We start from the raw sequence: 23,882 nt of genomic DNA, 5'->3' as shown, positions 1-23,882 counted from the left end.
AGTTTGTTTGCTGTTGTTATTTTTTTTTCTCCTTCATCGGGGAAACGACTATTGCTTGTGTTCTTTGCCGTAAACACAACGCATCTGTCACGTTTTGTTCCCAGATCTGCTATCAACACCACTCTCACTCGCACTCCCCTCCCTCCATCCCTCTCTACCTCTTTCCCTCTCTAATATTGCATCATTATTATTAAAAAAAAAGAACTTATCGCAATTCCCCATGAGAGCATGACCTGTCTGGCTGAATCGAAGTTTGGTTTGTGACATAATTCGACAAAGATTTAAAAGTCATGTTCCCTTCTCCATTCCTCAACCAGTGTCAACCACAGTCCAATGATAAAAGTCTATCGTCTTTATCATGTTTATCATAAACTTTGACCACTGATAATGCTATATTTTCAGAGTTTGCTATGTTATCTTCAATGAATTTGACATCAAATCACACCATCAATTTTCATAATCGATAATTGCCTGGTCAATTTTAAGACATCAGCTAAATTTCTTTCCCTTTGTTCAGAGCAGTTTACGCCAGTAAAATATACAGAATATGTACACATTAAGATCTCTTCATCTTGGGTGTCTGCCAAATAAAGTTTTCTCTTGATTCCATGCGGATGAAATGTCCAGGATCCCATTGGCTGTGGTGACCCTTAAAAAAGTCATCCTTGTAAGATTACTTTATCTATTGGGTCTCTATATATAAATCATATCTGGAAGTATTCTAACATAATCGCGTTGCAACGCATGTCTTGTAAGCACACCAGAACCCCCTTTCACACTGGTAAGATAAGTTGGAGCTCATCGTATGGCCATATTTACCGGACGTTTCCTCACTGTGCGCAAGCGCAACACAACTTAACCTCGCGATCTGATCACGGTTAGTAGGAATAGCATGCACGCAACTCATAAATATTTTTACAACATGTACAATATCAACAGTTTCCAAATGAAAAGAACCGTTCCAAAAATGTTTTACAAATCTTCCTAAATTGACAATGTCTTGAGTGCTATATGCGGTGAAAATTGAATAACGTTCATACTTAGATCCACTAATTATATTTCATATGTGAAAGACGTCGAAGTCACATTCGCGCCTCTTTTTTTTTCTCTCGGGAACAGACGAGTGACTGAGTATGGTGACGAAGGAAATGGAAGGCGTGTGGGAAAGGATATTAAATCAAGTTGACCGACAGCTGATGGCATGACGGTCGTCTGCTCGACGATTGGAATCGACGTTGGCAGAAAAAGAAGTAAAAACTTAAAAATATCGACCCTTTTGGTGCAAGGCAACAAAATAAATGTGTGTACGTGTGTGCCAGCTGGAATGAAGAAGGAAATGGGTGGGTGTCCCGGAACTTGGATATATATTCTTACAGTAGAATGACATTCATTGCATTGAACTCGAGAGAGTCTGGTAATAACTTTCCCGAAATGAATCATAGTAATTTTAAATTCACTCTCTGCCAATATAGTGCTGGAAGGTAGATAAAGAAATTACATGGAAATGAAACATATGTGATTCGAACCAAAATTGAAACTTTGTGTTATCTATGCACAGAATATTCTAAGTCCGAGATGCCAGCTAAATGCTTGATGCAGCAAAACTTTACTTTTATCACATTTTCACCAGTAGAGGGCGGTTGCATTAAAAAGAAGAATATCTGTCGAACTCAAAATGGAGAATTAAATTAATTTTGCTTGGTAAAACTACACTTGCCGTTATACTCTAAGATAAAAAAACCCCCAAAACTGACAAGTGCTTGTCAAGATTATTACACTTTCATTTCAGTCGACTTAATGATTGAAATATCATTGTTGCAACTTGGAAAAATGAGAAGGGTTTCACTATTGGCCTATTAGGGCCTTTATTTTGTATCTGAAATAATGAAAGTACGCATCATAATAGTTAAATCATTTTATATAATGCTGATCTTTAATTATCGTCATCAAATGATGATGTATAACCAATCAAAGAGAAAAAATGACTTTGCGAAATCTTTAATCAAAAAACTAACAGATAAAGACCGTCCCTACACACCCCCCATGTATAATTTGTAGTCATTTTGTTTGTCAAAACTACTAGAAGTCACTGCACGTCAACCTCAAAATCTAAGGCGGAGGCTGTTTTTTTTCTTTCATGTCTATGTAATGCTTTGCAAATGTTAGAGGCAGCAATGCCTTTAAGATGACACTGAACGAAAAGCAACAATCCGAATTCGAGCGGATGAATCTAACTTGCTGTTTCATTGTCTGGCCAAAATTCCCGCAGACAGCTGTAATTATAGGGAGTCCGTGATGCGCAAGACAGAATTTTAAAAAGTGTAACAGAGACAGGGAGAAATTTTATCTATTTCTTTTTTTTGGGGGGGGGGGGGTACTCCAAGAAAGAGCGTTGCGTCGATCTGTCATCAAAACTATGACATGTTGTTTTGAGATAAAAGCCGAATTATGTATAGGCAATATTTGGCAACTGCTTCATGAGAGGAAAAGGTATAAAATTCCTTAAATTCTATGAATCTTGAACTGTTAACTTTTAATATTCATAAGCATTTTGGTCCTGCAGGCGCAAATAAAAGGTTCAATTCATAAATGTATAAAGTTTACCAATCATTTACAATTATACAACTTATGCAAAGGTTACTAAATCTTTGAATCATAATTTACGAGCTGTTGCATGGAGCAAATTACCAGCTTTGAAATCTGAGAAAAGCTTCTAATACGTGCAGTACGAAAATGAATATGATCACTCTGAGTCGTACTGTGCCCGTCACGGTGATCCTGTCACACATTTTTTTCAATTCAATTCAATTCAATTTCTTTATTTCCATCAAACAAAAGGCAACAGGCCCAACATAGTACAGGGTATACAAACAAAAGGTAAAACACTGAAGATGAGAAAACTCTCTTGGGTAATTGAATCAATTAGTTCATGATCATAACCCCTTATCCCCTCCCCTCATTGCTTTGTTCATGGTCACCTGACCCCTGACTCGTGATGAGAGTGTCGCTATGGTCGCTTGACCTCTTCCCCCTCCCCCTTACATGATGGGGTCGAAAGGCCTCATGCGCTAAACGCCTGGTCCACAGGCTAGGTTTATTTTTCTGAGCACCTGTATACCTACTTGCGAATTCAATGAATTGAGACCGACTGGTGGGCTGCGTTGTAAACCAATATTTCATACTTTGTGTGCCATCACAAAGTCTGTTTTATTCTCTTTAAGTCAATATGGCGGCTCATCTCAAGAAACGTGCGTACGAAGAGTTCAGCCAAATTATACAGGTAAATTAGCAGAACTTTACAAGGAGCAGCCATAACAAATTCATCAGCGCTATTACAATACTTTTGAACGGTCCCATATACTACGATTGGTGTTAGTTACTTTTTGTACGCAATGAGATGAATATGACTGTGACGTGTAGATAAAACGTGTGAGTTATGAATCGAGATTAAATTTCAATTCAGTAAATTCTTCATGTTGGCTGTGAGTAATTCTAGATAAAGTGTTACACCCCAGACACTGCCAATTTACCCTTGTTTCATGACGAATATGAATATATTGTAAAATTAGATTACTGTTCTATTGAAATTGGCACAAATTTTCAAACATTGAATTTTGATATGGTAAAGGTTAGATTTAATTGGTATGGTACTAACCCTCTAACAAAATTGTTAGACCCTAATTTTAAATTGGCAATGTGTAGCCATCCAGTAGTACTTGTCTTGTGATTTACAAATCACATAAATTTATTTAATTTACTACTAATTTACTAGGTAGAACCTTGGAGGAGTAGGATCATCTACTTTGTAGACTAACCGTTAGTAGTTTTAGAGATATGTCTATGTAATACAGATGGAAACTTGCTTGTGTTTGCCTAATTATAGATATGTAATTCCATGAATGCATAAAATCTAATTATTCATATTTATAGGAGGAACCCAAACCACCACCCATCAAAGTGAGACTGGTAACCCGTCCCCAGACTGGTCCAGTACTCCTCGATCTGCAGAGGGCGGGCAGCTCCCGGGAGGCTCTCAATCAGCTTTTGGAATTTGAGAATCAGTTACCAGTCTCTGCTGAAGAAGCAGGTAGGAGAAACTGTGTTGCTAGGTGGACAGATACAGTTGAATCAAAATCAATTTGGAGAGGTGATTAAACCTTTATATCCCCATACATTCAGCTTACATGTAGCTTGCCAGGCTTTTTCATTAGCATCCGTTACTGCATCCAAACTTGACGTAGTAGTGAATTTAGCGAGCCTGTGCACTGAGAAGTTACAATGTTTCTGAGTTCTACAGGAAGGCCGTGGTGACACAAAAGGGATTAGGAGGATTAGGTAATCTCTATTCATTGACAGTTGATTCCCAGATATCTGTGCCAGTGGGGGAAAATAGCACTTGAGCATGTGCGGTTATCGGTGGCAAAGCGAAGTAAAGGTTAAAATTAGTGGAGAGCAGACGCTCATCTCTTAATATGAAGTTCGATGCTAGCATTTCTGTAACAATTTTCATGACTGATAATACTGATCTCTTTCCTAACATGCAGAGAGTGTCATTAACACGCTATTTGAGCACTACAACAAAGAGGAAGGAACCCATGTCAGGTCAAAGGTCGTCGCCCTCCTGGGTCACATCGCCAGGCTACCGGGGGTCAACGCCCTGCGCATAGCCAATGACCTGATGACGCTTCTCTCCTCGGAAGGTTTGCACGCTTTCTCTTGAAGTTTGTGTAACTTACAGTGTAAGACTGCAGGAAACTTGTTTCCATGGATACAGATTCAAGCTTGCTGGTGATGATGATGATGCTATTGATGATGGCCATCACAATGGTGATGAAAAATGATCATGTTAAGTTGTGTTAGTTTGTATTGATTGTTACTTTCATGATTATTATGATATGATAAGAATGACATTGATGGGGATGCTTATGATAACAATGACAATGCTGATGAGGATGATAATGATTATTGTGAGGATGATGATGATGATGAAGTGTTAAATCAAGATACCTACAATGAAACATGTTCATAGTGAATTTCTTACTCTTGTGCTAGCAATCCTGGATTTGGTATGTCATAGATAACACATGTCATCTTGCCCATCAACTCATATATTCTTGAGTGTGATATGAGGCATGACTGCTCCATTCATTGTATCATGTTATATATGAAATGCAGCTCTGTGCATGGTAAAATGTTCGTAACAGCAGAAAAACACACAAATAAACACCTAAGTCCCCCCCCCCCCCAAAAAAAAAAAGAAAAGAAAAAAGAAGAAGATGTATGCAAAATATATGATTCAGAAAAAACCTTGCTTCCAAAACAAAGCATTTAGTTTTATTTTCATTCTAGTTTCAGAAATGAATTGTGATGTATATTATTCTTTCTTTGTTGATATGTGTTGCCTTTAGCATCCCACAAGGTGAAAGGTCAAATATTCACCACCTTGACTGTGATTGGACGAGCATTACCCTTGACCTCGGAGTTACATCGCCAATTGGTGCAGCTTGCACAGAAGGTAAGGGAAAACCTAACTCAGACTGTTCTCAATTCTTGTCTTCTTTCTGATTCATTCTACGCAAGATCTGCCAGAAAGAGGATTTAGATTTAATTGTTGAAATAGGAGCAGTAAAACAAAAGTTAAACTGTATGAATCCTTTCTAGAAAAACAGATGCTGGTAAATGAATTTGCAAGTACATTTGTCATAACCATGGGGTATATCATGGTCATCTACCTCTCCCATGCAATCTTATTGATACCAACATTTATCCATTTTGATCACATATGTTTGTAAAGCTTGTTTGTAAAATTTTGCATACAAAAGGACAAAGATGTGGCAAGTCCTGAATGTTTACATGGAATTGATGTCTGTACTTTTAATGATATGAAAGAATCTAATGTCCTACAAATGATTAACAAGTCCATGCAAAAATCAGAATCAGGGTACACATTTACAGGGCTATAACACAAGTTCTTTTCATTATGTCAATGATTCTTTGCTGCAAATGACATTCAGCAGTGCCACTGGTAGTCAATATATTCCATTTGGTGATACATATTTTCATTTCTCGTGTGTAGAATTTAGAAAAGATTATGACTGACTAGTCAGAATTTGATTGATAAATACCAAAAGAATTGCAGCTTCCATAGTGTGCATTGTGCCTGCATTCAATGCTTGTGATCCCCTGCATTTGTCCTTGGCAGAGGAATGCACCGCATGTCATCATCTGTTTGTGAAAAAGCAAAACTTTTGGGAAAAGTTGTGTTTATTATTATTATTTTTTGCGCAATCCTGTATGATATTAGATTTAACTTTGGGCAAATTGAAAGTGATATGTATTCACCACATATGTTGAACCATGTGGCAACTCTTGCATTCTAATGCAGGGCAAATTACTTTATGTAGTTTGAACAAAATATCATGTATCATGGCTTCTTTGTATACATTTACAAAATGACACACCTTCCCTCACTGTGGTCAGCACTTGTCGGACCAGAATCATGCTGTTCGCTGCGCGAGCCTCAGTCTGATCGGTCAGCTTGGGATGTTTGACGGCAAGTCGGCCGGCTCCTCAGGAAAGAGCAGCAAGGAGCGGCGGAAGGGGCAGCTGCAAAGGATGCTGGGAGAGTTCACAAGTGACCGAGACGCGAGGGTCAGAGAGGCTGCCCTTCAGGCGATGGTATGTATGTAGCCAAGGACTGCCATGGAAAACTTTTGTAGGAATACCTCTTATTCTTCCCAAGGATTTAATCCCATTAATTACCAAAAGCAAAGACTGATGATGATGATGATAATAAGGTCTTATTTATGTAGGGTACCCTCTTCAGTGTTGCCACTGTTCTACCAAAGGGCCCTGCCATTAGTATTACCCTAGCATTGCCAGGAACCAACCCATATATACACTTTGGTTGAGAGGGACATGGTGGGTAAAAACATGTTGTCCAAGGACAAAAGCACTGGGCAGGAATTGAGCTTGGGTCCTTTGATTGGAAGTCGAGAGTCATATCCACTATGCCACAGTACCCCCACTAGCACTGAAATACTGGTACATAGATTTATGTAATCAAATTCATCAGATGTACCTATCAATACTGTTAGTATTGCCCTTTTTGGTGTCACGTAATGTAGTATGTCATTCTTAGGTGTTTGCAGAATTGATGACTTGATTGTTGGTAAATTCCTAAGAAATAAACAGTGACATCAAAATGATCGAAAAAAGGTGATACCGTATGCTTACTGGAATCTGTATGACATTAGGATTACACGCCGTGTGTTTGTAGATTTACATCAAATCACTAACTTAGACACTAGAATACAAGGGGATGAGTGACAATAATCTGGGTGATTTATATATTTAAAGGGACCAGTATAGACATAAAATGTTTGTTTTTGCCTTACTGATGTGATCTGCAATGTGAACATGGCAGTGAGACTGTCCATACATAGTCAAGATCAGGATCATGTCTGAAACACCCCATTCCCAAAGCCAGTATTTGTGGGTTGGATGTAGAACAGGAACTAAAAAGATTGTGATAACATGATCATAGCCCTTTTAGTCACTCACAAATCAAAACTGTGTTTCCACAAATTTGGAACTTAAATTATACAGATGCATAGAAGTCACTACATTTGCACAGCAGGTCACTGTAGATGTGATAATTTCTAGATTCTTTTTGGGAGGGTACAAGATCTGCAGTCAGTCAAAGAGTACATCTCGAACCAACAATTGTAAAATCTGTGTTGTAAGGAAGAAGTAATTGCTCTATGAGAATGCAATATCTGCAATGGGCATTTTTAAAATTTTTTATCTGCAGTTGTCATTGCATCAGCGTGGCCAAAGGCTAGAGCTTGACCTCTATCAGCAGGCGGTCAGATCCCTGGCCGATGACCATGAGGGTGTCCGTCTCGTGGCCCTGAAGCTGGTCTGGGTCCTAGGGCAGGTCTACCCAGACGAGTCGGTGTCAGCGCCAGGATCCAACGAGGAGACGCTGCGGCTTGTCGACGATGGCTTTGCCAAGATTTGCGAGATGGTAAGGGAGTTATATTGTAAAACCCGAAAGATTCGCGGCATGAAACTTTCGCAATTTGGGGCTGACGGCCTTTCTCACGATGTGAAACTTTAGCAAGTTGCCACTAGCATTCAGTGCAGTTGTGTAGATAAAACCGTTCTCGTGCGCTTTACTTTCACAAATCTTGGCTCCTCACGAATTTTGCGAAAGTTTAATGCACGCAAAAATTTATGGTTTTAGAGTATTCCCATTCAATAAGACTTTGTCTTTGGCACACACTCAATGAAAACAGAAAATGTGACCATCTTAAACAGAAACCATGTGTAAGGCATAAAACATTCTGAGAAATTCTGTTGTCTGTAAGATCTTGTATATGCAATATATTTAGAGCTGTTTCCACTTTTGAAATTTTGCATGTCAACCGATCTTCCACAAAATTAGCACACACTTTTTGTTTTGTTTTTGTTTTTGTTTTTGTCAATCTTTTATTTTTCTTTCTTTTTCATGTGAATAATAATATACAAATTAGTTAATTCCAAAATAATACAAATTTCATTATGACAACATAAATTCCACATTGTCAGTGTTACGAATGAAAAAAAAAAGAATTTTGTATAAAAACACACACACACGCACACACACACACACACACACACACACACACACACACACAAACAAGATATTATAGTCCCACCTATTCATTTTGCTGTTACTCTCCAGGTCACAGATCTGTCCTTGAAGGTGAGAGCTGAGGCTGCAGGGCTGCTCGGGTCACTTCACTCAGTCAGCACCAAGTTCCTGGAGCAGACCCTGGACAAGAAGCTGATGTCGGGCTTGAGGGTAATGTCCACCTCTAGAACCACATTTGGCAAAAGTTTTGATGAGACTTTGCTTTGTTTGCTTTGGTTCAATTATTTGTTTTAGGACCATCAATTGCAGCCACAGCTGAATGAAAATAATTAGGGCTTTTATCTTTTCTTTTAAAAGGACAGGTTTCGGTCATCAGTCATGCCTTCGTTCTCTTTCTTGCAAGTGATTATCAGTACAAGCCCAATGAGACCCAGTTGATCATTTTTATTCAGGTTAGAACTAGATAAATGGCAGCTCTGAAAGGTCTTGTGTAGATTTCCATGCATTTTTAAAGTCATTTTGAAATGCAGCTTTGAGTACTACACAGTAATAATGCATCCAATTTATCCAGTAGACATTTTCAGCGTGGGCTAGTGTAATCATGCCTATTGTCCTGGGTATGTCACACTGAGCAATATTTAAGTGCATAGTGACACAAACAGTGGCAGTGATATGCGCTGTAAAAGCATCATATTATGATCACTCCTGGGTCAGAAATTCAAACAATGCCAAAAGAATAGTCAAGCAAGCTATGGCTAAATGCATATACATTGAAAGAATGAAGAAGAAAGACAAAAACATCAGTTTGTTTTTGGTTTGATTTTCTGTCTTCCTTAGACAAAAAAAAAAAGAAGACCAACTGAAAGTCTGCAAAATGATCCTTTTTGTTTTAATGTGAAGTGAACATTTTGTCTTTACTCTGAGAGTTGTCATTTTAAACTGTGTCTTTGTGGAAACAAAATATTCCTGTGAAAGCTGCAAATACTGTGTCTTCACTTTCTCATGTAGAAAAAGAAATCCTCCCATGAGAGGCAGAAGGAGCAGTACGTCTCCGGCGAGTGGTCGACGGGGAAGAAGTGGGCAGACGATGCCCCCCAGGAGGACGTCAATCCGGAGACCGTCAGTCTGATCACCTCCGGAGCGTGCGGGGCGTTTGTTCATGGCCTGGAAGATGAGTATCTAGGTGAGAAGAGAACACCCTCTATTGTAGGAATTCTGCTTGACCTTTGACCTTGCTGTATTTTGCTCTAAAGCCTTTCAAGGCCACAGTTATGTAAGTGCAAAGTGCAAAGGCCATGTACGCTTGCATAGACTGGAGTGTCATGTTTATGAATACTTGTGTGGCAGATATATAATTTGTTTCTGTTTTTGTCTTGTTTTGTTTTTTCCATAGCTAACCTAGTGTGCACAAAACACAAAAACTGCACTGATGAGAGTGGGGTTAATAGAGATGCAATGCACTTGAGGGTATTTACGACTGTGCAATGTGCATGGCGTTGTGAAATCCTGAGAGCGCACTGCATCTCCAGTAACATTTTGAACCTGTGCATTATTTGTTTTATAAAATGGGTCTATGTCAGCTGATAAAACTTTGTATGCAAACAGCAATGTGAATCAAAGTGATTGCTCAGGTTTGTGCCATGTGCACAACTACAAACTTGTAGCTAGCTGCGCAGAGCATTTAGTAATCTGGCAAAGAATAACATGCAGTGCAGTTATGCTTTTTTTTTGCTGCACAGTTTCTGCACTCCCGTGCATTAAAAAAAAAAAAAAAGGAAGAGAGCATATGTGACTCATTTCAAGGCTTCTGATCAGCTACATTCTTAAAGTCATTTTATAATATGATTTATTATTGATTATGAGCAAGTTGTATGCAAGAGAGGCAGTGGGCGGAAGGGGGTGGGAAGGAGGTATGCATCTTATCACTGTCCTTGCAGAGCATGCAGCATTAAGGATTTTTTTTTCTGTTGCAATGTTGTCATAACTTATTTCTTTGCTCTGCTTTGTTTTGAGTGGCATATATTTATCTTCATTGGGGCGACAGAAGCTCGTATCTCAAATTTTGGTGAAAATCCTTTTTTTTTAAATTAATTGTCAGACAATCAGCTCAGTGATGTCCTGTCCAAATCTTGTCTGTCTTGCCCCAAAACTGAAGCCATCACGGCATGTAAAAGAAAAGGTGATCCCATTTATCATAGTGCTTTGGCTGCCATGTTTTTTCACTCTTCTGAACAGTTAACAGCTTTGAGATACAGTACGGGGTTTTGTCACCCAAACAGCTATGAGCTTGTATGATGCAATGCTTTGGCAAGGAACAAAAATTCTTGTGCAAGATCTGATCTGTAAGTCTTTCCAATATGTTTTGGATTCACTAGAGGTGAGATCAGCAGCCCTCGATTCCCTGTGCGAGCTGGCCGCCCAGTCCCCGTCCTTCGCCATCCTCTCCCTCGACTTCCTCGTCGACATGTTCAACGACGAGATCGAGAGCGTAAGGCTGAACGCCATCCACAGTCTGCGGAAGATCAACCACCACATCAAACTTAGGGAAGACCAACTGGAAATTATTCTCAATGTGCTCGATGTAAGTCATGGAAGTTGCCTCTGGCTCTGGGATCTTGTTGCCCGGTTGAAGGACAATTACCACAGACCCTTGCCCCCAACCCTAATCCTAAACATAATTCTGAACCTAATCTTAGTCTTAACCCATATTCTAACCCTAATCCTAACCCTAATCCTAATCCAGAAGCTAGTCCGATCACTATCCGGTATTTAGCCAGGGGGTAGTTGTCCATGGGGGGTAGTAGTCCTGATACGTGTTGCCCACTTGAAGATTTCAAAAATTTAAAAACTTGGTAGCGTGAGGTTTCATGGGTGGCCTAACTCATTCGCTGCCATCGGGGGTACATTTGAAAACCATGTATAGCACCAGTCAGTGAAGCGTACACTCATCTGTAACAGTCGACTCCAGTTGAGATTTTTCAGCTGTGTGTATACTTACATAGAGATCAGTGATAAAGCTTTGCACAATTTGTTACAGGGATTCTCGAATATATCCAAGCTGGGCCAGCATTCTCATTCCATGGTATCCTCATGCTAACAGATCTTTAAGAAATCCAGATACGAGATTTATCAGTAACTGTAAATTTTGATAATTAGGAAGTTGTTCCTCTTCCTCCTCCTTTTTCTACTCCTTTTCCATCTCCTTCACTTCTCCTTCTTCTTCCATCTCCCCCCCCCCCCATTGGTCTAGAGCACTACACGTGCCTGTTGCTTCTTTCTCCTTTTTTTATTTCTTTCTTTGTTTTTTGTCATATTTCATCGAATGATTAACATAAGCTACATTGATAGTAATGACCTGTATTCATTTTCAAGGCACTCTGCACATGGTAGAAAGTACTACCACTGCTGACGCTGAACATGTTTTTCAGATTGTATAACCATGTCTATGCCATGGCAATGAACACTGAGGCTTTATGTTTCATATTTTGAAGAGGAAGTTCAACAATGTGGAGGAAGATATCCAGCTGTAGCCTAGCCAATCTTAGCGCAGTTGTTCCTTCATGTGACACCCTGACTCGTTTTCTCCATCGATCCACTGTGGCAGGATTCATCCAAAGAAATTCGGGAGGCGCTCCATGAGCTGCTGTCCTCCGTTTCCATGGAAACCAAGTCCTGTCTCCACAAGGCCATGATGTTCCTCATCAGAAACCTTAACAAGTATCCAACTGACAGACTCTCCATTTGGAAGTAAGACCATCAGCTGCCTTAACTTCTTTCGGATCTCATATTTTTTAGCTGTTTCTGTTTATTTTATTGGTTAGATATAGCAAAAAAAAAAGCTGCTAAAAACTGCTTATCCACTAGTGGCAAGCCAATGAAGTAAACATATTTTTTTTTTTCTCTGTTTTATCTGTTCTCAATTTGGGTTTTCCATAATTTGTTGGGGCTCAATATGGGATGAGAAAGTGGAGGGCTGCTGTGTTGATATTATCATTTTATTTTGGCCTGTCACGAGCAAAACATTGCATTTTTCACAGATGAGCAATGTGCATATATATTGATAGTGTGTGTGTACAAGTTTGTTTTCATCAGTCTAGGTGGAACAACAACAAAAACAGCTATCATGACTTATAACTCTCTATATTTTGTGTCAAAATGAAATAAACATGATATAATTTTCCCAGAAGTTGAATGAAGGCGTTGCTTCACTTTCCTTATCGAGTTAGTAAGAACAACTAGTATTTGATATAGAACAGACTCGTAGAAGAATTGTTTTAGAGAGAATTATGGAAACTAGTGACATTTGACATAGAAATCAAGGAAGAGGACTTTGCAACTCCTTTGGCAGTCACTACACTGTGACAGATCATTGTGGAGCCAGAGATATGTTCCTTTGATTTATTTCCTGACATTCAAGTGGCTGTAAATCTTGAAATGCTGTTGTAGAGTTTTTGTTGTTTTTTTTCCTCAATGTCACAGCTTTCATGTAATATTTCTTTTCAATTCATATGTTTGTTCTGAAAAGGATTGTTTTTTTGTGAAAACATATCCGAATTGTCGATTGCATAATCTTGTCACCTTAAGAGATGTCGTTAACTTTCAATTGTACTTTGCTCATACAACTTTTCCAGTGCTCCTGGAATATGTTTAGATGAAATGGTATTTAGACCATCCTTCAGACAATCTTCTCCCATTTTTTTATCTTAAATGTTGAGATGTTTTTATTCACTTTTGTTTTGTTGTTGTTTCTTGCTTTTATTTTGTTCTTACTTTGTATGACTGTCAGCCTTTGAAATTTTCATCAATTTTCTGTCTCAGTTGCCTGAAGAATTTAGGAAAGGCTAATCCAGATATCACACTGGCCCTGGTGCCAGAACTCTTGGGCACCCACCCTTACTTTGACACCCCAGAACCAGACATGGACGACCCAGCTTGTATCCTTGATCAATCTGTTTCTTGTGCGTAAGGTTGACAGGTGGCATACCTGCCTTCATGTAGTACATTTTTAACCTTTACAATGCATTGTATGTACTGTACATGGCAATGTTGTGCCTTTTATTTACAAGGTAGAGGAAAAATGTATCCCATATAACCTATGATCATGACTTACACAGCCCATGTCAAGGCATGCTTCAGGGCAGTAGTGATGAACTTCACAGTTGTGAATATTACTCATTTTTGTTTTCACCCTTCCCTACTGTTTATCTCTTGCCGCGTGTGAATAATGTCACACTTCCTTTGTAGTTTTAATGGCCTGTTTTGTCTTTGAGCAAATAGATACAGTCAAACCTGTCTTAGCAACTGCCTGTGTATGGCGGTCACCTGCCATATACAACCACTAAAAATAATTCCCTCCGAGAGAAAAAGTATGTTAAAGAACTTGTCTATAGCAGCCACATGTCTATAACAGCTGTTTTTTTCATCTCCCTTGGGTGGCCACTATAGACAGGTTTGACAGTACCTGGGTAGTCACTGGAAGTAATTAGAACTGTATACTTTTTGGTTGGGAATATCCAATCCTGCAATGAGGACGTTGTATCATAACATTCTTGTACAGTGCGGAGCATTGAAGTTACAGGACCAAGAGTATCAAAGAAGATCTGCCCACTTTTGCATGCTGGCAGTGAAATGGCATGTGTGACTGCTCTGCTACTACTTCCTTGCAAAGAACTCCCATCTCCTACTATTATTAACCCCATGCAGACCAAACTTGTGATGAACCCTCCTTAGAGAGACAGCACAAAGGGAGTCTGACATCTGAAGGTTTATCTGATAAAAATAACAAAAGCAGCACTGGTATTATATGTTTCCTTAGCTTGCATTTGTATCACCAGACATTGCCGTGATGATCATGATCCTGAATTCTGCAGTAAACTCACCAACCATGTCAGCTCTCTTTCCTGAGTACACCTTCAGACACTATGGCTACCTGAGGGACTCCCTCCCTCATCTCGTCCCAGAGGTCGAGGTGAGGATTTTTCTTTTCTTTTTTTTTTTTTTTTGGGGGGGGGAACTTGGATGAGAGAGTCGATGATGACGTAGTTGGGAGATGATCAGAACTCGGAGAAGTTGATTTACAGGCTTCTTTTGTTACTTGCATTGATGATGGTGGTGACGATGATGATGGTGATGATGGTGATGATGTTGATGAGGGTGACGATGATGGTGATGATGGTGATGATGACGATGATGATGATGGTGGTGATTGTAATGATGATGATGAGGATGACAATGATGATGGTGATGATGTTGATGAGGGTGACGATGATGGTGATGATGGTGACGATGATGGTGGTGGTGATGGTGATGATGATGATGATGATGGTGGTGATTGTGATGATGATGACGGTGACGATGATGATGGTGGTGATGATGATGATTATGGTGATGAAGATGATGGTGGTTACAATAATAATGACAATGCTTTTGGTTATGGTAGCTTTGACTATCATTATGATGACGACGATTATGGAAAACATGAGGATGATGCAAGCAATGAGAAGAATGTTCATGATCAACAGGTATAATTTATAGTTATAACAATTTGAATGTAAAAAAGCTAAAACCATGCTTTGTTTTGGCTTTGTTGACTGTCAGTTCCCTTCATAGTGTGTACTCATTAAAGATAATGATGATAGTGGTTTTGTGTCAAATTACATTGATCATTTTACATCCCCATCATGATGCTGGTGTGATGAAAGAATTCAGTTGAACAGGTCTTTATATCATATAGTACTTTTTGGCCCGAATTCATAAAAGTGCTCTAAACCTCGTAGACCATGGTACAGATTTAGACCATGGTCTAAAATAAGCGTGAAATAGGCGTACCTTTGACATGCGCGTATCAATGCGCATTTGTTATTGGACGTCTGTTGGCATTCGCAATCTGTCAATCGTATTTACGCAGAAGAAATTTGCATAAACCATGGTTTGAATTTGTACCGCCTTCGTGAATTTGGGCCTTTGAGTAAACCATGCAAAGAGTTATATGATAAGACTGGAGTAGATATGGACACTATTTTATCTGATGTAATTATTTGCCAAACCCTTGTGAGTTGCAACAAGCGTCATAAAAGACTGTCCTACACAATCACTCAATATTTAGCATCTGATGGCAGCTGGGAGGAGGGGTGTCCATGGCAACAGAAGCCCGCCAGCAGAGGAGGAGACAAATCCCCAAGACTTCCTCAGTCAGACTCTGGAGAAGCTGAAAGGTCTCGACAGCCTTCCCAACGCCACTGCCATCAATGTCATGCAGCTCACCATAAGGTAGGGGGCGACCTTTGACCCCTTTGCCATTGCTACTCAATCCCTCCTGAATATGATTGTGACAATGCACTTGAATCTGCTGTGTTTCAGAAGTCAGAAGTGACTATCCTGGTGTTATGATCGCCCTGTTTAGCAAGAAAGAAAGGAAAATTAGTTTATCAATACCAATCAGTTCAGTTGTCATGGAAACGGGGTACACTAGCTGCTTCCTTCAAATATCTGCAAAGTTGTATCTAATGCATTTGGGCCCTGGGGGCGATACTGCGTCTTGGGTTTGATGATTACTTTTTGTTTGTGTGTGTGATGAGGGAATGTCGTCGGTCGAGAATGATAAGTGCGTAAAGTTGCCTCTCAGCCATAGCGTTTGAGGCAACGTAATGCCCTTCTCATTCTCACCCAACGGTATGTACATATGAACCCACGCAGATTGTTTGACTTTGGGAAGAATATGTGGGAAGCATCTGGAAGGTTTGTCACATCTAGCTTGTGTGGTATGTTTTGGAGCAAGCAATTTACTCCATACCAAAGCTTGAAGAAGTCTGATCACTGACTTGACAAATGTCTACATTCTGTCAGTGTATGTGTTAAGTTTATTGAACTCAAGGATATGTTGAAGGCAAAGGGAAATCCCAAAGTTTCTGCAGCTTACTTAGTCATGTTATGAAGGGTTAATGTAAGGATGAAGCAATGGCAGTGCTGTGATTTCTAAATATATTTAATGGAATGTTTTGTTCTCCATTCACAGAGATCTACAAAGGATAAGTGAGCTTGAACCAAGACTAACAGCCACAGCAGAATTCTACTCGATGTACATTGAGTGCCAGCTTACACTTGCCAAAGTAAGAAACACACAATACATTCTAATGTTTCCTATAAATTATTTTCCTTTGTTTGATTTGAATATCCAATAGAGTGATGACATGGAATACCTATGATGGATTGATAGAGAACAGACCCTACTTCTTCATATTTCTCCAAGATTGAACCACTCAAATCCTTTCTAAATTCTAAGGGTACATGCGTCATACTCAAAATGCAAAACTTGTGACTCCCATGATTTTTTTCTCCGTAGGCTTTGAGTGGAGACCACTGGAATGTTCCCGCCATGCTCTGCCCACAGCAGAGTGCGGAGACCGCCCTCGCAGCCGCTGAGAGGGTAAGTTTCAAAGATGATAGGAAGTCTGTTATGCTTCTGTCTAACTTCTCAGTGAAACATTTAGCTGGTTTGATTTAGGGAAAGTAAGCTTTATGCAGTAGATATACATCTTGTTATACAGGTCGGTTTTTTTTTTCTTCCTTTTCTTTTTTAAACTGATTACCTATCTGTGACAATTGAATTGACTTAGACATTCTGTTTGTCTCAACCATGCTTTGCTAGTATGTGTAATTCTTAAATCAATCCTCCTGATACTAAGCTTTTGGTAAACGATGCCATGACATTGCTTTGTAGTAATCAAGACCTCAGCAAGTATGAATGGCCTCATTCGAACAAGGTATATTGCAATACATTTCTCTCCTGTAAGAAATGTGTGATGGAGGTTTCCAGGAAATCACAGATGTGAACTCATCCCCCCACCAACTTTCCAAACCATGAGATGAACCATGAGAGAACAGAATACATAAAAACCAAAACAAACCCGTTTTTATATATTCTCATATAACTCTGTATGCTTAATGCAGAAGCCTTTATTAGTTCAGCTTTGTTTATTTCAGTGATATAAAATTTGTGTGCTTATCTAGGCTTTTGCACTAAATTCATAGGTATGAGTTCACACCAAATAAACAGTGGAATGTTCATAAATATAGATCCTTTGATAATTCGTCTATATGTCAATTGTATTCACACGTGTGTATATTAAAAAGCAAATACTGTATACGCCATATATTTAGAGAGTCTAAATTTTTGCGAATCGGAATTTGCCGATGATTTTGCGAGTGGTTAAATTTGCGATCGTGGAGTCCTGTACCAAACGGAGAAATGTATACGCGTACGTTACATTCATAGCGTGATCAGAGTCACTATTTTTGCGTGTATTTAATTTCGCGAATAGCACCTGACTCGCGAAAATAAAACCCTCGCGAAATATTCGGCGTATACAGTGTGGACAATATGACTGACACATATTCAAATGCAGTGACACAAATGTGCAAGCATGTTGGTCTTTGACCTTTGACCTTTGAAATGTCACCCCCTGCAGGTCATCGAACTCAGCTACCGGCTTCAGCACCTGTACCTGGGTTGCAGCGAGTCGGAGCTGGCCCAAGTGCAGCAGCTGAGGCTGAGGGCCTGGGCCCTGCAGCTTGTAGTACAGCTAAGGGGCAGCGGGGGGAGTGGCAGCAGTGGAGCCTCGGCCAGCAAACTGACCCAGCGGTTCCTCAACAGGGCCTCAGCCATGCAGGAGTGAGTTTCCATGACAACTGCCTCACCAGAGTCTAACTGATGCATTTCAATGTTTTATTCCCCAGTAGAATGATGCGGGCTCTCTAATAGGGATAGCTGTCATGTACCGTGAAAGTGAAAATTTTTGCGATGTTGAAATTTTTGCGCATTTCGCACAACCAGAAACTAGCGCGAAAATAAAAGCACACGAATATTTTTGCATGCCATATGTTCCTGTGTGGGATGTCTTGATTCCGTGGAATTGGAATGAAAACACGTGAAACTCTTCTTACCCGGCCAAGCGCGAAAAATATCCACGTTTACAGGAGCATTCATTTCACGTCTTCAAAGGGATAATCAAACGAGACTTTTAATTACCGTATGCAGACATATAATTAACACACACACACACACACACACACACACCAGGCATTCATCCATGTAAAAGAATAGTTTGTTTATTACCTTAAAAGGGAGCCGTAAAGAATGGTTGAGTATGTCATTTGCCATGTAAGTAGATGAAATTTCATGAAAGGTGGGATGGCTTGCAAAAGAGCAGACATCCCAAAAAGTTTGATATTGCACAAGTTTGGCCCTTTTTGGGGCAAGGATATGTGGAGACTCAGCATATATATAACGATTTGCTCGATCCATTCTCAGAACATAAAATTGGCCCATGGCATAAATATGTGAGAGGTGCAGACATTGCCTATGGTGGACATGGATAGACATACTGAAATGGAGTTGCCAACTTTGCGATTGCGGCATAGTCTTGTGTGGCATGATGAAGACTTCAGGCACGGAAAATTAGTTGCTATTAATCATAATTATATTATGCTCTGATATTGATACTTTTGTTTCAATTTTATCCTCCTTACCAAATTTTCAGTGCTATGATATCAAATTAAAACTGCATGATTTAAGAAGTCATATGCAAAAGTGAGCTCTCATCCAGGTACTGTATACACCATATATTTCGCGAGTCTAAGTTTTCGCGAATCGGGAATTCCCGACGATTTCGTGAGTGGTTAAATTCGCGATCGTGGAGTCCTGAACTGAATAGAGAAGTGAACACGCATACATGGCATTCACATCGGGATCAAAGTCAATATTTTCGTGTGTCTTTAAATTTCGCGAATAGCACCTGACTTGTGAAATGCGCGAAAATAAAAACTTCGCGAAATATTCGGCGTATACAGTAAATGATTATTAATGTTTTTATGTTGTCATGGCATTTTCTGCAGGCATTTCATATCAGCCGGCATCTCCCCCGACTCCTTCACGAGGGCGGTGTTCTCCCAGGTGCTAAAGTTATCGGCGGCCCGCCATGCCATCCTCACCAAGTTTCTCCAGCCCCTCCTCCTCCACAACCGGGCCCCGCCCCTCTCCCTGGGCAACACCCTCAGCCTGGTCGCGGCCGACATCCACGAACCCACGGGGGGCAGCGACAACCCCATGCGCTTCACGGCCGGCCTGACGCTCGGCGTCTTCCTCGACGCCAGCCTGCGCAACGTCAGGGATCTGGAGCGGATTCGCATTGAGGTATGGGCATATCCATGGCAATAGTGTTTTAGGGTCAAGTTGTACTTTACTGTTCATGTGTATACGCCATATTTAACCAGTCTAATTTCCCACAAATTGTTACTTCCCAACAATTTTGCGAGTTTTTGAATTTGCTATTGTGGAGAAATGTACACATGCATCCCAGTCACTCTCATGTTGTGGTCAGAGTTAATATTTTTGTGTGATGTAAAATTCTCAAATAGCAAGAAATTCACGAAAATTAAAGCCCCTTGAAATATAATGGCGTATACAGTATATCAACGAAGGTAGCAATTATAGACATTCTTTTGTTTCTCTACCCAAGACAAAGAGACTGGCAAATATAAGTTTGTCTTTTTGATCAATCCAAAAAAAGTATGTCACTTAAAGGGGATGGCTAGTAACTGATCAGTGGGAATCAGTGGGAATGCTGAGGGATGATTGTTCCAATCCTTGTGGGATTTATTTAAGAGTATATTATATATCTACTGTTGTGTGAAAATTATTTGCTTCAGAACGGTCTCATATTCAAGTAATGTGCAGATTAATGCCCCGTCACTGACCAGGGACGCTTACCTGGAAACATTAAACTGCACATTACTTGAATATGAGACCATTCTGAAGCAAATAATTTTCACACAAGAATAGATATAATAGTGTACTCTTAAATGAATCCCACAAGGATTGGAACAATCATCCTCCAGCATTCCCACTGATTCCCACTGATCAGCTACTAGCCATCCCCTTTAAGAAGCCAGAAGGTCATTAATGCAGTTGATTTTGTGCAGTTGTTATCATCCTTCTGCCAGAAGTGAAAAAAAAAAAGATCCAAGTGGTCTTCTTCTTCATATTGTAGACTGTGTGTTGTTGATACTATTTGCTTCAACTGGGGCAAAGCACAGTAGTTAATATCATTCTGTTTTCGGAGTGTGTGTATGTGTGCATGTGTGCATGTATGTTTCTGTTCGCATGTTTTTCCAGTGTTTAGCCTTGACGTATTACATATTGATCAATTTCTTTGAATTATTCACTTAATTATTGAGTAGAGATGGACATTAAATGACTGATTTATTTTTTGTTGTGCACGTTCAAATCTAAAAAAAAAAAAGATAGTTCATCTACTTTTGTATTAAATTGTATCACTGGTATGAAAATTGGATGAAAACAAATAAAAATTTACAGGAAGAAAGAGTGTGTATTTATATGTGTGTGTGCTGGGAGAGGGGTGTTGGAGGAACCATATTATCAATTCATGATACACTCATGCAAACACACACACACAAACATATGTATGCATGTATTTAACAATTAAATGCCAAATTAACATGTGGAACTGACTCTCTCTGTTTACACACAGGTGAAATTTCCAGACTTCCAGACCCAGGTCTTCATGCCGAGAGCCAGTGACTTCAGAGTCCTGAATGATTTGCGACATCGTATGATGACGGAAATCTATTTATCTCACAGTCTCTGGTCAGGTAAAAATGATAGCTAGGATATCCAAATTTCTGAGCTATCCAAATTTCTTTCAGATTTTACTAGAAGAGCACTTCTATCTACATTGAAGGGTATTGCCTCCATGACTCTTGCATGGCTTTCATCTATTTGTTCATTTTTTCATTTCAAATAGTGAATCATGTGTACTATGCATGAAAGAGCACCAAAAAACAATTGTTTTGACGTAACATCGTTTTACTGTTAAATTTGTTTTTCAAATTCATGAAATTCTTTCAAGATGTTTCCATTGCAACTTATTGACAAATTGCCCTACATCGATGTAAATAAGCAGTGAATTGATCAGTGTTTTAGTAGTAGCCATGATAAAAATCATGGGCGTACACACTCAAGCAGGATTCAAACCTACGACCTCCTGATCTCCAGACAGGCGTCATCTCCACTAGACTGGTCAATTCAGTGCTTATTTACATTGATATAGGGCAATTTGTCAATCAGTTGCAAAATTTGTTTTTGTTTACACTCTAACTTTTATTGAAAGGGTACAAGAATATGACAAGTTTGACTTCAGAACAGATCTGTTTTATAACTTTATTCAGGATGTGCAGTGGCCCTTCATAGATCATGAGAACCAATTTCAATTTCATTTGTGTTGTTTTTGTTTTTCTTCATTTTCCCTTCAGAGCCATGTCAGGTGGAGATCAGCATCGTGATGACCTATGACCCCAACGTGCTGGGCCCTTCCACCTCATCGTCCTCCAGCAGCGGAGGGACGCTGGCCCTGAGTAAACCCGTCAAAGTTTACCTGATGCCCAAGCCTTCGAAAAGATAGTGAACCAACGGGCTCATATTTTGGGCAGTTTGCAAGTGATATGCTCAGATGTAATTTGGAGAGACTATTGTACAGAAGAATGTCGCTTGATCGTTTCTGTGCATTTCCCCAAAATGTGCCGGTCTGCGATTGTCAATATTAGCCACCTGCATACCGTCTCCTAATGCCCCGGTCAGCATCAGCCAATCACAGCGTGGACATATTGCAAGAAGACCCAATTGTCACGGTGACTTGAACAAGGATGACCATCTCCATTTGTGCTCAAAACAGCTGTGTTCAAGCCGGATTTCCTACAGTAGTGCAGGAATGACTACTTGGTATTTCCTACTTGCAGTAGACATTGCTACCAGAGTATGTGAGCTGAGAATGGCATTAACAGTTGAACATTTTGTAGTCACATTCTCCATTGAGACCCAGAGCCTGCAATACTGTAAAACGAGGAATGTTTGCATGCATTTTAATTCTGCAAATTTTGCAAGAGCCAAGATTCATGAAATTAAAGTGCATGTAGAAGTTTTTGTCTACTACTGTATGCATTGAATGCCAGAGACAATTCAAGTGAATTTCATGTCGCAAAAATATCTTGCTTTACGGTATAGATTATGTTGATGGTGGAGTTGGAGGGAGGGTGGGGGATTTTCCAATTTCTCATTTTTTTCCCCCTGTAAATCATCAAGTGAAACTAGGTCTTCTTCCTATGAAGCAGCGTATACTGTAGGAGTCTTTGGTGCTAGTTCATGCATGCACAAATCAATTGATGAAACAAACTGAAATGAGTTTCAGCTGTGTTATCAAGCAAAGCTAAGAGTTTTACTACGATGTACACCAGAGTTTGTACACATGTGTAGTACTCGGTACTTCCCATGTTCACCCCTGTTGTGTCTGCATACAGTGCACTCCCGTTACAACGAACACGGTTATAACGAAATTTCGTTATAACGAAGTAAAACTTCTGGTCCCAAAATTATCGCCATTAAGGTCTATGGTACAAAATTCGCTTATAACAAACATGGTTAGAGCGAAATTTTCGTTATAACAAAGTCTTTTCTGAGCACGACTGATAAAGAAAAACACAAAAAATGTGCTCCGTTATAACGAAATGCGGATCGCTTTCGAAAATATGTAGCGGAACAAGGCATTTACAGCGTCTCTGCATGGGTGAACGTGTCACATCACTGTGTGTTCGCTTGGTGTGTCATCCACAGTTTCCAAGGGGAACTTGCGTTATGTATTGTAATACAATAATCTGAAATTGATTAACCAATTGTTTTATTGTTCACATAGCTTTCCAGTGTACGACGAGTATTCAACAAACAGAATATCATATATGCGTGGCTTCCTTGTTTTCGTTACATATTGTATTTGTTCAATTACAATGAAATTTCGTTATAACGAAAGAAAACTGCCGGTCCCGAGCATTTCGTTTTAAAGGGAGTGCACTGTATGTTGATGGTGGAGTTGGAGGGAGGGTGGGGGATTTTCCAATTTCTCAATTTTCATTGCTAATCTACACTTGTACAATGTGGGAATGTCATGTGCAGATTGTATTGATGGTAGGCACTTTCATGAAGAGTGTAAATGTTGTCTGGAAGTAAATTCTGTAACACCAAAAACACCTTTTGTGTCCTGATTTTGTCATTTGTCACTTTAAATTGACTGGCATCATGGTTAAAGATGAGAAAGAGAGTAAAGTCAGAAAAGCTGAATGCAAGTTGACTGCCTCTAAGCTATTTGGCAGAGCAAAATTGATATAAAAGTATTTTCTG

The 23,882-nt window shown here is 39.6% G+C and overlaps 1 protein-coding gene across 1 annotated transcript; it reads left to right on the top strand.

The window, feature by feature from the left end:
• The first annotated feature begins 3,134 nt into the window (after positions 1-3,134).
• LOC139734976 (integrator complex subunit 4-like) lies at positions 3,135-22,116 on the top strand. The gene is made up of 19 exons (XM_071645753.1): positions 3,135-3,280; positions 3,931-4,087; positions 4,545-4,700; positions 5,409-5,515; positions 6,481-6,678; positions 7,814-8,029; positions 8,729-8,848; positions 9,647-9,821; positions 11,014-11,219; positions 12,243-12,385; positions 13,457-13,572; positions 14,473-14,606; positions 15,744-15,907; positions 16,653-16,746; positions 16,980-17,063; positions 18,106-18,308; positions 19,532-19,829; positions 21,187-21,307; positions 21,968-22,116. Exons 1-19 carry the CDS (start codon positions 3,227-3,229, stop codon positions 22,114-22,116), a joined length of 2,895 nt encoding a protein of 964 aa, XP_071501854.1. The 5' UTR covers positions 3,135-3,226.
• The last annotated feature ends 1,766 nt before the right edge of the window (positions 22,117-23,882 follow it).

Source organism: Diadema antillarum, unplaced genomic scaffold (assembly GCF_040938485.1).
Source record: "Diadema antillarum isolate AM-2024a unplaced genomic scaffold, OU_Dant_1.0 seq00000561_RagTag, whole genome shotgun sequence".
In the NCBI taxonomy this organism is placed as follows: domain Eukaryota; kingdom Metazoa; phylum Echinodermata; class Echinoidea; order Diadematoida; family Diadematidae; genus Diadema; species Diadema antillarum.
The sequence above is the reverse complement of the archived record's forward strand: the minus strand, read 5'-3'. Positions and strand labels throughout refer to the sequence as shown.